The sequence below is a fragment of the Rhea pennata genome, chromosome 1 (assembly GCF_028389875.1).
Source record: "Rhea pennata isolate bPtePen1 chromosome 1, bPtePen1.pri, whole genome shotgun sequence".
NCBI lineage: Eukaryota > Metazoa > Chordata > Aves > Rheiformes > Rheidae > Rhea > Rhea pennata.
Window position 1 is genome coordinate 213,487,689 of NC_084663.1, and position 13,953 is coordinate 213,501,641.

Genomic DNA, 13,953 nt, shown 5'->3' on the forward strand with positions numbered 1-13,953 from the left:
TCCATATTACTAAAGCTGTTTATATGGTGAAATGCTGGAACAGATAAATAAAACAACCTGAAACAATTCACTCAAATTGGGAAAGCACTGAGAGGAGTTTCAGGTTAACCTGAATATAGCAACTGCAACAGTCCTCGTCCTGGATTTCATATGTGACCACTAGAGTCTTCTGGCATATGCCTCAATTTGCCAATATGCAAAACAATCACCACTCCTAACAGCACTAAAGCCTTCATGTTTTTAAAGAGATCTGCAGGCTTCAAGGAACTCTCAAATACTTCGCTGTAGATTTGGTCTTCACTTTTGCCGTGAAGTCATCATTAAAGATGCAGACAAAGTTCTTACAGAAAACATCAGAATAAATTGGACCAGAACATAACGATATACATAATGCAATATGAGTGCCGAATCCACTGCCTGTCATTGGTTTTCACAGTTTCTTTTTGGCTGGAGAAAGGCAGGCTCCTTGCATGTGCAAATCTATGCTCGGAATCATAATTTATAGTAAAGGCGCTTAAGAAAAAATCTCATTCTACTTTGTCTTCTCATGACATTTTGGTCCTGGTAATACAGGAACATAGGCACCAGTGAAAATCTGCTATAAACCGAGGGATGGCATATCATCTGCTTAGGACTTCACATGACTTTCTGTACAGACTGTGCCCAGGCTGGCTCCTGCAAAGTCTAATAGACTACTTAGTCAATCCCACTACCAAAAAATGAGTATTAAGTAACTTTTTGTCACTCCATAATCATAGAACTTGGATTATAACCTAGTCACTGCTGTTGGTCATGGTTATTTTGCTAAAACGAGAATAACAACTCTCAAACAGTTATCAAAAAACACTGCTTAAAATGACATACTGGTAGGATTCTTATAGGTTAACTAGAGAAAGGCATAAGGTACATTTCACTTTATATATTTTCTCTTTCATCCTGAACGTTAGGTCCAGCAGAAACCAAACCATTACCTATTCCAACATTGTTCTGACAATAAGCAAATATAAAGTTTCCTACCCAAATACTCCAGCATCTGCATGTTAAATTTGGCAGAACACTTCTCTACCACAATAAACCATATTATTTCAAAATTAATGCTGATGGAAATGAAAATATAAGAAAAAAAGTGTATGAAAAAGTCACACGGACTTCATTTATAAAATAACCAAGGTTAGAGGAAAGAGCAACAGTACCATCTAGAGGATACTGCGTGTTCTTACATAAGTGGATATTCAGGACAAAATAGATCTTTTTTTTTTTTAGGTTCTATATTTTAGTTTGAGAGTTATTCTAGTTGGAAATTAATCTTAACTACAATATTAACAGTAAAATCACAGCTTAAAAAAAGACTGACGCAAAAACTGTATTAGACTTTGGATGAAATCTACTTACAGTAGTACTTCAGCACCAAAAAGTGGGCAGTTAGGCTGATAGATGTATATACAATTAAATGATATGTCAAAGTCTTAAAATGTTTAGTTATTTATAATGAATTCTATACAAAACAGTTAAAAACGTGGTTTTATATACATCTGAAAAAAAAAAAAGAAAACAAGAACTATTGTCTTCATTAGCAGAACATATTAAAACCGGTTCTCTTATCCAACCTGAACCCAAACCTCTCTGTGGCTTGTAACTATCACAAAAAACCAATGTATTGCTTCAACAAGCCAAGTCATAAGGCTAATTTCTGAAACCTACAGTTGTATTTTAAGTTTTTAAACTTCCAAAATGGTCACTTTAAAAACAGCATGTAAGAGTAAAATACAGATTTTTAAAAGCCAGAGCTCACTTCCAAATGCAGAAGTTCAGCTTAAGATGCTGAACCATTTTTCCCCCAATTTTGAAAAATTCATTTATACTAAAATACATCCACCATATCCCATTTGTATTAGAATTAACACACCTGCCTGTTTAACAGGAACTTTTTAAACAACTTGACCTCACTTTAAACTTTATATTTAAATAAATAATCAAAGATTAGCTAGAGTAGATGAGCATTTCATGTGCTTATGGCACAAAGAAATGCTTCGTAACACCATTACCCTACTTCTTGTAAAGCATGAAAACAAAAAGTCCACTAGCAAATCCACATTGCTACTAGTTAGTCATTTTGCTTATTTCCAAATACTCACCAACAAGGATTTTAAAAAAATAAACTATATTTTTAGGCTTCTTAAAAATCTTAACTCTAAGTGAGCACAAGTGCAAGAAAGCTGACCAATTCCAAAATTCCTGCAGCCTTTCCAGCACTGTCAGAGACGCTTTTTCTCTCACATGCTATTTAAAAATACAAATATTTATTAAACATTCTCTTTTTTGATGGTGTTTTGCTCAATAGCTAACAAAAAGACACAGCAATGTAAAGATCCCTTTTCACTGAACGCTGTTTCAGTATCTGGGCAAGGGCTTCGTAGCACGAGCTGTAGAATTTGCTGCAGATTGGTTTTTTTAACAGGAGCACATTCCACTGTCACAGGTTTACTGTATCTCGGTAACTACATCTTTTTTTGGAAACCTTTTTTTTTTTAATGCAGCTTTTGCAATACTGTCTTGTTAAAACACACTGATGCTTCAAGGGTCCAGCGAACAACTCTAATAAGCAAAGTGCTCTAAGACATCACAATACAAGGGCATCTTGGATTACTCAGATCCCAAGATATTTTAAAGTGCACTCCGGTGTCCCAATTCCTTAGGATTGTTCAGCAGAACTCTGAGAGGGGCTGGGCTCAGTGCCGTCCTCAGTGCTACTGTCCACGTCTTGTTCCATTGCCGTCTCCTCGTCGTCGAGGCGCTGACTGGTAAAGTTGTTGAGCTCCAGGAGCCCGCTGGGTTCCACTACCACGTTGGAGCTGGAGTGACAAGGGATGGAATATTGAGGGATAGTCTGAAAGAGAGAAAAAAAAATCAAGTTTTAACATGCATGGTTTTCGCAGGCAAAGACGTGCACAAGCGCAGGTACACGTTGAAAAGGGGCACTTGGTTTCCAAGAGCAGTTTCCCCCTAATTATGGCTTGTTTAATGTTACATCAGCAAAAGCTTCAAAATACCCTTTCACAGTATTATTATTAAAATAATTTTGTTGTTAAAGGACAGATTTTTGACTCAGATCCTCACTGAAGGTCTGTAGCAGACTTCCTGCATAACCACCGATACCCACAACTCATTCTTTCCCAAACATTAAGTCGGGTAATACTTTCTTCAGCCCTATCTTTCTTTTATCCTTTTCAGACTAGATACTCCAGCATATGGGTTTGCTGTATTATTTTATTTTATTTTTTGTATACAGCACAATGCAAGCTTTGGCTCTATTCAGTGCTGGAGTAGCACAAAGGCTGAGAAAACAACACAGATCTATTCCTGCTTCTATTTCCACAGGTTCTAGAAACTAAATTTGCATCTTCATACAACCAAAATTCTGGGCAGTATTTGAGTCTTGAAACAGCTTATGGCATGCCACAATGATCACAAATTCAGATTTCCAAAATACACAGGTTTAAAGTAAAAGAGAAATCTACCTTTGTCTATTTAGGGAAGTGAGGACTAAAAATGAGTACAAAATGATGATTTCTATAAAAGTAAAGTTAGCTACAATGGAGACTTTTACAAAGTAAACATGAAAAATCTGAAAACTCTGTATACAAGTACTTTTTCTACCAAAAGTCTTTTCACAGTAACACAATCACGATACACAATAAAACCATTCCAGTCCACACTGTAATTTGTGTGAACATATATACTGCCAGCTTGTCTAGGAAAATTCATGTAACATCGCTATGAGTCCTCAGATGATTTAAATATTTCACCAGTTGAAATTCTGACCACATATTACATCATAAAACATCACATTCAAGACAGCAAAAACAACAAAAATCAATGAAAATATCATCATCAGTTAGGCAACGATTCAAAGCAATTAAATTAAAGAGCCATACAGTCATTTTATCTCAACAGTGGCAAGACTGTTTATATGTGAAGGCAAAACACTTTCTGAATCCGGACCTCATTTTCTGAACACTCTTAGTTAGCAAAACTCTTCTACTTCACTTGTATACCCTAGATAATTGAGATAACATTATTAGGTATGATAAAAAAAATTCTAGATCATAGTTCCATAGTAAGCAGTGAAGGTCACATTTTAAAGCATTACAAATAATAGTAGTTTGTGAAGTTAGATGAGTTTGGTTTGCTTCCTTAATAGGAAAACCAAGGAAAAACACTGAGAACACAGTGAATGATACAGTGCTAGAGAAACTCGAGCCCAACTGAGCAAACGCTAGGCACTTCGGAGTAGTCATCCATTGCAAGTACAAGAGAAGATAAAGAACAAAAAAATGAAGAGAAAATGAAAAAAAATACTTGAACATTGTTCAGTTGCTATCATAACAGACAAAGCAAGTTTGCTCTGTTCAACCTTTGCCTTATTTGCTCTGGTCTTCTCTTACCTGGATAACAATTTCTGATGAGCTCTCTTCAGCTTTCTTTTGTGATATATTCTGAATGTGTATAAACTGGTTTGTTGTAGGCATTCCTTGTGCATCGAGTTTCCTCTCTGTTAAAGTAGGACCAACAGCAGGAGGACTTGTACTGGATTCATTAGATTTCTGTTGCTGGGGGATGGAAGTTGCCGTCATCCCTACTGCAGTCACCCTCGGCACCTGGGTACAAGGTGACGACTCTGCTTCGCTAGCGAGTTTACTAGTGGACATGGCCTTGCTTTGGGGATCCACTATCGTATGCTCTACGTTTGTATCAATCTGAGCTTCCATCATAGACATTCTCAAAATGTCTGCTACTGCTGTCTTCACGGATGCCTGCGTGGGAAATAGGCTTGTAACCGGCAATGCCAGTTTGGGCACAGAATTGCCACCTGCTACCTTTGAAACAGAAGGAGGCTGATGCCCCTCAAAAGTTATCTTTGTAACAGTGGATCCTTGCGTTATAATTGGAGGCTGCACCTGAAAATCAAATTTTTGTTGTGCATGTTACAGCTAAATTTTTATTGAAATCTAATCAATATTTCCAAGGACAGTATGGCACAAACAACATACTTGCTATTAGGAAGACAGTTGAAACTCAGTGTTTTAACAAAGGAATTAGCAATGATATGGTAACAGTTAATTGAAGCCTGGGGAAAGGCAGCTTTTTGAGCTGCTAGACAAGGATTGTAGCAGTATAATACGACAGCAGCCTCGTTTTCCTTTGGGATTTACATCCCCATGTAATGTTTGTTAAGCCTCTTGTTTGCATACATATGCCTGAAAGGGCCAGAAAAGTTTATGCTTTATGCTTTTCTGTAATTAAAATACATTTTTTCTTTCTTCCACATTTTGTTACTCTTAAGTTTTCCCCTCCCAAGGAAAATCAAATTACTCCTGTATATAAAAGTCATTTAACTTCAGGGCAATGTAAACTACAAAGGAAGACGTACAATGGAGAGCCTTAGGAGACTGCAGTGTATTCATCTTTATTTCCACAGAAATAAAAAGTGCTACGGGAACGGAAATTAATAATGTGTCATATCTAAAAAAAAGAAAAGAAAATAATTAGGGACAAATTCCATGCACCAATGGTGGCAGAAATTCATAAAAACTGTCCAACAAAACATGTTTGTGAGCTCTACAGATCTTTCCCCTATAACATGTGCTTCTCTTTCCTAGTGTCAACCTTCTGATGGGGTATTAATACCAGCGGAATGAGGAGTTCTCTCTTGCCAGGACAAAACACTGCTACAGCGACAGGGTTGGTGTTTTGATTTTTTTTTTCCTTGAACAGCGACGTTTATTTTGCATGCTATCAATATTCCGTTACCTGGCTTGCTGGCTGTTTCTCTGAAGAGGCAGGTAGCTGCATTTGACCCTGGGGGGGTTGGGGTTGCACGTAGATTTTTTGTGCCGTTGGTGCCTGTTGCAGTTTGGGCAGCTGCTGCGTGGTTTTTACTGCAAGCACCTGTACTACAGTTTGCTGTGGCTGTGCCACTAAGGTAGGGAGTTGCCTTTCTTTGGCCATCATGTGGTGTGGGGGGTGCTGTGCATCTGGTTTGGTCTGTGCTTGCTCTTGCTGCAGGGGGGTTAGCTTTTGATGCCTTATAGAAAGCTGGGGCATTTGTGGGAGTTTGTGCTGGATTTGGTCAGCCTGCAGGTGGATTGTCTGCTTCTGTTTAGTCTGGAAACACTGCAGAGTTTTCACTTGCAGTTGAGTCTGTTCCAGCTGTGGTTGACTCAGTTTTTGCTGTTTCTGTGCCTGTGACTGTGTCAGGGCAGATCTGTAAAACAGGCCAGTCTGAGGATCTAAGGTGTCCATCTCTTCCACTTCTCCTTCCTCAGTTCCAAGTTGTTCACTGTGTTTGGTAAATGCAGTGTGACTGCTTAAGGCCTTAATAAGAAGAAGTTACAGATGAGTTAGTAGATAGAAGTCTAAACTATAAGAATGTACAATCTAAAAAGTTTTTATTCCTCCAGTTGGACTTCTTAATTTATTTTACCATTATAGGCTCCCAACTCATACATTAAAAACCACCACCAACAAAAACACAACACCCTTCCACAGCGAATTCACCATACCTAAGCAACTATAGCTATTTTTTCCTTGTTAAAATGTGGCATGTCTCTATGTGAAATTATTAACTGCATAACTAATTCTCAGTGGTGATTATGTAGCCCTTGCACTTCTCAGACCAAGGTCCAAAACAGTTTGATACAAAGTGATAGGGATTATCAGCTGGGTGAACTGTGATTCTGCCTCTTGAGTCTTGTTATCTTCTGCATTCCTCCTACAGCTCCCCACATACCTAGAAACCATCCTATTTCAACCAGATTTTCTCTTCTCTTTTTCCTCAAAATCATACTGAAATTCTTCTTGCATATGGCACAGCACTGAGTTTTTGAGGGAGTTGAGGGAGCAAGAGATCTATGTTACTATGCTTTGTATGTCATAGTATAAACCTATTAATAAGTGGTGTCAACAGAATGAAGGAACCCACTCAAATACCAATCACAATATGCTCTCTAAGGTAGGTTTATGACCTGCACTGTCTTGGTCCAGTTGCAGTTCCTGGATATTACAGCAATGCAGAGCTGAGTAGTGTGCATTCACCTGGGGTAATCTACCATACCACAGAGACAAAAACACCAGTTCTTGAACAAAGGAATGAATGTGACTTCAACAAGGCTTCACCACAAGATACAGGATTTGCTTTAGTGGTTTGGCCTCTGAAGTCCTCACCACATGTCTAAATGTAATCTGACTTTTTCATTCAGTGAGCAGAGAAGTTTGCCTTTTCACAAACTAAAGCCCTCAAACCAAAAGGACAATGTATGTTCTCTGATACACAGTTTGTGTTCTGCTTCAGCCCTCTTCCCCTATACTACAGTCATCATGACCTGAAGAGGCCAGCCCTTCTGTAATACCATATACAGAAATTGGTTCTGCTGAAGAGATGACATACGGGAAAAACTAATCCAGATAGCAATATCTTTGCCAGAGCAACTGCAAATATCTCTTACTTAAAGAGATATTTGTTTAAAGTAATCCCATTATAACAGCTTCTCCTGTGTCCCACAATTCTCCCCACCAAAACAGGCAACATTAAGATGAAACTACTAATTTGTCCTCACACTTAGCAGTTCCACTGGTAGCAACATGATATATTCATTCAAATCAAGCTGTGGTCCTATGTAATTCACATAACCTACTGCTGCATAGACCATTTAGAAAAGAAAGGGTACAACCTGCTGCATGATATGGGTAATTGCGCCTGTGGAAGAAGCAGGGATGGATTTCACCACAACAGAAGTCTGCGTTGCTGTCTGCGACTGAGCCACATGTTGCAGCAGAGTCCTCTGGGGCTGAGATGTCTGCTGGTGAGGCTGTGACCGATGACTGACTGAAAGGAAAGAGGTGAGTGGCGCTTCCCCAAAACTAACCACAGTAAATTCAACTATCTGCTTTGCATTTAGCCTTCAGCTGAAAGCGGATGAGTGAAATAATGCTCTAAATATGAAACAAGTCTTTTGCTGCATGCTAGCTTCAACCTTAAAGCGTAGATTTATTTTGAGACACATCTTAAAATAGCATCTCAGAGGGTTTTTTGGTTTCTGATTCTAAGTAATCGTGCTTGGCCTGAGTCTCCCCTGGTCTTCCTCTCCCAACACGCTAACTTTGCAAAGAGAATCTATATTCAGTTTTCATCTGGGTTCTTCATACATCACACAACATTGTAGGGCATAAGTTATTCTGTAATCTTTACTTTGCTAAAAGCACCTGCACAATTGACTGCAATTAAGAACAGCAAGCTTTGCCCACTGAATATCTACTGCTGAACTACAGAAATAATCTTCAGAGTATAGCTTAAATTTGCAAGACTTTGCAAATTTTAAGATAATTAGAAAATTATTAAGGAAGGAATTAAGGAAGAAAGGAAGGTTGATCAGAGACCTTGTCATTGGTCTAAGTCACTTTTTAGAGAAAATCCAATACAAGTTTTGAAGCTATGGTTATGGCTCTGTAATTAACACATTCAGTGGATTGGCAGAGAAATAATCTTCAAGGGAGGAAAAAAACCCAAACCATTCTATATTGCAGTCACTTATAAGCCAAGGAGTCACTGACAAGACAAGAATCCAAATTACCTTACGCCAGTTCATGTAGTATTTAAATATTTAACTAACTTCTAAAACGTCACAAAATCCTGACTGACTGAGGAAGAAGTAGTAGAGGAAAGTTTATATTCAGTTATCACGTAACTGAAAGTTTAAAGTTAATAGGGATCTTACTGACAGTTAAAAAAGGCCAATTTTGATTTAATATGAAAATGTTACTTTCTCCTTCCAAGAAAGGAGTTGGATTATATTGATACTGGCCTGCATGCTGTGTCAAATCCATCATGAATATCCCCAGTTCCTATACGATTTAAAACTTAATTTAAAAATAAAGTTTCTAACCTATATGGTTGTGTAGATATTCTTCCGAATGTGAACCAATACAGTGTTGTCTTCCTGAGTCTGCAGACAGACAAAAAACAGCAATACTGAGATGTGTGAACTGCTCCTTTCATCTCACTAGGAAGTTCATGCTGAATCCGAACTTCCATTTAGATTAAAGTGTGCCTAATCCTTTGCTTGAGGCACATGCATGAGATTTCACAGCAGGCTATAGCTTGCTTGCTACTTTACTAATGAACTTGCTAGTAGAAAATAAAGCTACTTGGATTACTGATTAATCCTGAGAAGCTGACATGAAAACAAGAAGAAGCACTCAATTACCGGCATTCCCTGGCAGTATTCACTTAATCTGGAGAAAGGAGAAGGGAAATGGGAAAAATGAAGGTGCAAAATAACCAGTATTATGCTGTAACAGACTGCTGCTACTCAAGCCACAGAACACTGCATTTCTCTATAGAAAGTCTTGTAGATCACCTCAAGATGACTAGTACATCTTGAACCAACAACCCTTTGTTTCAGTTAGAAACATTCTCCAGTGTTTCCCAGAAAAGCAGATGCAGAGGTCTAGAAAAAAAACCCTACCCATTTCCACTATAGAAGATTATGGTGAAACACATGAACCAAACGCATCCATAAGAAAACCCCAAAAGGAAGTCCTCAGATTTTAACCGCAAACCCATCATCCCCAAATATCTTAGTCACTTACCAGTTGTGATATATTCAGCAACTAATTCTGACTCTACCACAGCAATTGAAGGACTTTCTGGAGAATGCCTCTTTTCTTGGGTCATCTGGATTGGGACAGCCATTTGGCTCAGGTCAATGGTAGGCTGTCTTGGCTTTGATTCTAACTTCTCCTTCACTGCTTTAAAAGTCAACAAGTACTGGATTTAGTAATATAAATTTCCAATACAAATTCAAGATCTTAATTAAATAGGTAGTGAACATTATTATACAATGGCTTCAAACAAACTTCTACGAGATAAAGTACAGAAATCAAATTGATTCGAGGTAGATGCTTTTCAATTACAAATTGTTGTTTAAGCAAGCAGTAGCCGACTGCTCTGAAGTGATCCTAAACCACCTAACACACATGCATTTTCACACCTGTTGTCTGCTGAAGTTCCAACAAGGCTTTTATTGTCGAAGTAGCTGACTGAGACTCACTGGATACATCCTGGTAAATTATTGTAGGGCTTGTGTCCACAGCAATTTCATGTTCTGACCAATCCTGACTTCTTGAAGCAATCACATGGACTACAGGCTGAGAATCTGTGTGCAAAAGAGTAAGGGCACATCAAATCATCACAGAACCAGTGGAGTAGAGACAGCCAACCCAAAATGCTCGCACAAAGCAGGAACAGAGTTCAAAATTCAATCAGGTTACTCAGGGCCATGTCCATTAGATATCTGAATACTGACATGGATGCATGCTTTCATTCTGAAGTACTTTAGTTTTAATTAAAAGTGACCCTTGAAGCAAAGCCCAGCTAATGCTATCAATAGCTTCCAATAAAAAGATTTTATTTCATAGCTGCTTATAAAAGTTTTAGTTTGAACAACTGAAGTTCAGCAGGATACTTTGTATGTTGAACCTGCCTTGGATAGAACCTTTTTCAGAAGGTTTTAGCAGCTCAGCTAACCAAAATATTATAGCAACTATTCTGAATTTAAAGGCAACTAAAATTGTTCTGTTAGGTTTGCTGAATCTTCAAAACTTTTTTCAATTAACTTAAAATAATGGTACATACTAATAGTTACAGAATCATATAGCAAAGGTGACTGAAAGAGAAGGCACTTAAAGTTGAGAGTGTTTAATAGGCAGACATTTGCTTTTGTCTAATACAGCGATAGGCCCCAGGGCCACTCCTGACCAGAGACTGAGCGCTATGTATGCACTGATCCACCTCTACCACACAAGCAGACTTGCATCCCTTATCACAGCACAAAGCCATGGCAGCAGTTCCATGAGGGGTGCAAATCTGCTACATCTCCTGATACACATGCATGTTCCCATAAAAGGACCAAAATCCACATCAGTCACATGACTGAGGCAGTTTTCAGTCACGCAACAGAAAGATGATTCAACACACTCCAGAAAGTGTGTGGCAAAGCACATGCTGCCAAACAGACTGCAACTCCGCCCATGTCTGAAGGACTCTCCTACAAAAAGGAGCTGGCAAGTGCCAGCAAGAAAACATTGTCTCCACTTTTTACATAAGAAGGTAAAGAATACTGTCTAGTTAAAATAAATAAATAAAATCAGGGAAGTGGACAATGACACTGCTAACAGGTTGAGTAAGGTTGCTTAAAAAAAAAATAAAAAAGATGCAGTACATTATACAAAACTAGCTAGCACACAGTGCAATCATTTTATGCAACACTAACACATACCTTGGGAGCTCTGGGAGGACTCTGTAGAAGATGAGCTGCTATCAGTGTAGCTTTGTGGTTCTTCTTTCACTTCTGGGAGGGAAGAGTTACCTGTCTCTGCCACCCTGGATGCCTGCTGTAGCGTTTCAGTAACCAACTGCCTGGTTTGCTCACTCACAACTGTTGCTTGAAATGTCACCGGCTTTGGTTTTATAAGAACCTAATTAGAAAGACAGATTCTGTGTACAATACGAGCACTCAAGAAAACAGAACTGAGCAATCTCCGAACAGTGTGTCACTAAAATAGTTCAGTGTACAAGAACTACATTATATTGGTATTTTACTAAAGAAATCTACCTATAAATTCAGCAGCTCTGACTATTAAACTACAAAGCCCTAATAAATGGCAGTGCACAAGAATATACTTCTCATTTCAGCAACGTGCAGCACTAAACAGTTGTTCTCGAAGGCTGGATATAGCTATAGGGCTGACAAGAGAAAGCTACCCAAGCAGCCTGGAACATGCACTGCACTGATAGAACAGGCACCTGTCTTCTCAGGCCCATCATAAACCCAGTCTTGAACAATCAAGACAAAAAAACAAAAAGAGTAATAAATTAAAAAAAAAAATCTACTGATAAAGGTTTAGCTCTTTTTATACAAGAAGCGCAGAGAAAGTTGGGAAGAGTGCTCTGAACTAAGCCAGATTCTCTGTGTACAGTCCCACCAACCACACAAGGCTGCAGGCACAACCTGAATATCCACTGAACAGTACATAAATCAACTTTAATAAAATTCTCAATTTTAAAGGATGACATATGTCCCCAGAGCAGAAGACTCTGCATTTTTATTTCTCATGATTTAGGACTTAAACAGACATCTAGAACCATGTCCAGACAGTTTAAGTTTCAACTATGTAAAAGGCCTAGTATTTCCTTTTGGCTTTCTCTAGACATAGAGAAACAGCTAACAATGCAAATACTGTGTTCAATCAAATCAAATCATGGCCACCAGATTAAGATCCTAAGTCTCATTCCCCAAAGACATATACTATGGACATTAATCCCTAAAACAGATGCGGTACCACAGTGAAAAATGGTTTACTTCCCATTAAAATTTAGGGGTACACTTCAAGACAGAAATGGGACCTCACTGTACCTGCGTTTTCCCCTGCTGACCATAAACAATTTTAGTTGGGATGATTTTGGTGGCTGGCTGGACCGTGGACCCTATTCCTTTTGGCTGTGTAACAATCATTTTTGTGATGGGTCTTGTGGCAGTGATGATAGCAGGTTTTGCTCCTGCTGGTACTGCCTGAATAGTTTTCTCCCCCTGCAGAGAAGCCAAAATTTACAAGTTAACTGAGTGAAATACTTCAGAGAGACCCACTTCTCAAAAAATATATATATATATATATATATATATATATATACACAGTTACATGTGAATGCATACCATGAAATCAACTTGTTGCTATTAGAACTGGATGTATTTAAGATGAAGAATGCTCAAAAACCAAGAATAAAAAAATTCATCCTGCTCTGAAAAGAAAAGCTACCAAAAATTCCTTTTCAATTACTTTGGGTTTTTTTGTTCAAAATTTAAAAGCAGCTCAAAACGTATACCACACTGACGAGTTTTTGAAGTAGCTTCAAAGAACTCAGGTAAATTGGAACTTCCCTCAAATCCTTTGTAAATGTTTTTCAAAACCTTTAATTTCTATTAACACTAACTTTGGCAAGATGTTTTATAAAATCTGAATTGAGGTCAAGAAATTATTTAAATACAGATCTTTGTATTACCATCATTACCAAAAAATTAAGTTTAGGCACTTTTTAAAAAAATAAAAGTTAATTTATTGAAAAAATTGCAGATTCACAACCGTTTCATGGAAAACATCTGATTTTGAAATACTTCTGACATATGACTAGACTATTGATAGCTTAAGAACAGTGACAAAATTGAGCAAGCTTTTTTTAGTGCTGCACAGTAATAAAGCAGATGAGGAACATTAGCTGCTAGTATCATAGAATCATAGAATGGTAAGGTTCGAAGGGACCTCTGGAGATCATCTAGTCCAACCCTCAGCACAGCCCTTACGAGGACTGAACCCACGACCTTGGCATTAGCAGCACCACGCTCTAACCCTATTCCTACTAATTCCTATCAAGTAGCTAGAAATTCCAAGAACTATACTTGTTTCAGAAATGTCATTCCATTTTTATGTTTTCTACTTTGTAGCATCATGAGATTCCCACTTCTGTGAAAATAACTTTAGGTATTTGCTCTAACTTAAAATAGAAAAAGTCTGAAATCTTCTTAAAAAAAAAAAAAAAAAAAAAAAAAGTCCTAAAAGAGGGAAAAACACAACTCACTTCCCTGTTCAGCTCTGCTATACAAATAGATTTTAAAGATTACATCGTTAAGGCATTATCTCATAAATCTCAGTTTTACCTAGGAATGTACAACAGGTTCAGCATTTTGGTAAGTTAGCACTTGAAGGTGACCTCAGCTGAAGTAGGGAACTTGATTTTGTTCTTACTGCACATCAAGTTATCCAAAAATAATTCAGCACTATACAATACTCAGGAACAGGACATTACAGCACTATGCTCTACATAAAATAAAAGGTAGTACT

General features: G+C 37.9%; 1 protein-coding gene across 11 annotated transcripts in view; it reads right to left on the reverse strand.

Annotated features, from left to right (window-relative positions):
- Window positions 1-2,278: 2,278 nt before the first annotated feature.
- Window positions 2,279-13,953, reverse strand: part of EMSY (EMSY transcriptional repressor, BRCA2 interacting) — a 40,284-nt gene continuing 28,609 nt past the window's right edge. For 4 of the 11 annotated variants that reach the window (XM_062567432.1, XM_062567431.1, XM_062567426.1 and 1 more), the window contains 9 exons: window positions 12,474-12,647; window positions 11,337-11,535; window positions 10,050-10,214; window positions 9,649-9,807; window positions 8,943-9,002; window positions 7,731-7,885; window positions 5,812-6,375; window positions 4,446-4,958; window positions 2,279-2,887 (listed from right to left, as the gene is read on the reverse strand). In XM_062567432.1, the coding sequence (XP_062423416.1) occupies window positions 2,693-2,887; window positions 4,446-4,958; window positions 5,812-6,375; window positions 7,731-7,885; window positions 8,943-9,002; window positions 9,649-9,807; window positions 10,050-10,214; window positions 11,337-11,535; window positions 12,474-12,647 (2,184 nt within the window). In that variant the 3' untranslated portion in view covers window positions 2,279-2,692. Of the gene's footprint in view, window positions 2,888-4,445; window positions 5,524-5,811; window positions 6,376-7,730; window positions 7,886-8,942; window positions 9,003-9,648; window positions 9,808-10,049; window positions 10,215-11,336; window positions 11,536-12,473; window positions 12,648-13,953 lie in introns of those variants that run through there. The other 7 variants (XM_062567434.1, XM_062567430.1, XM_062567427.1 and 4 more) reach the window with 6 other exon arrangements.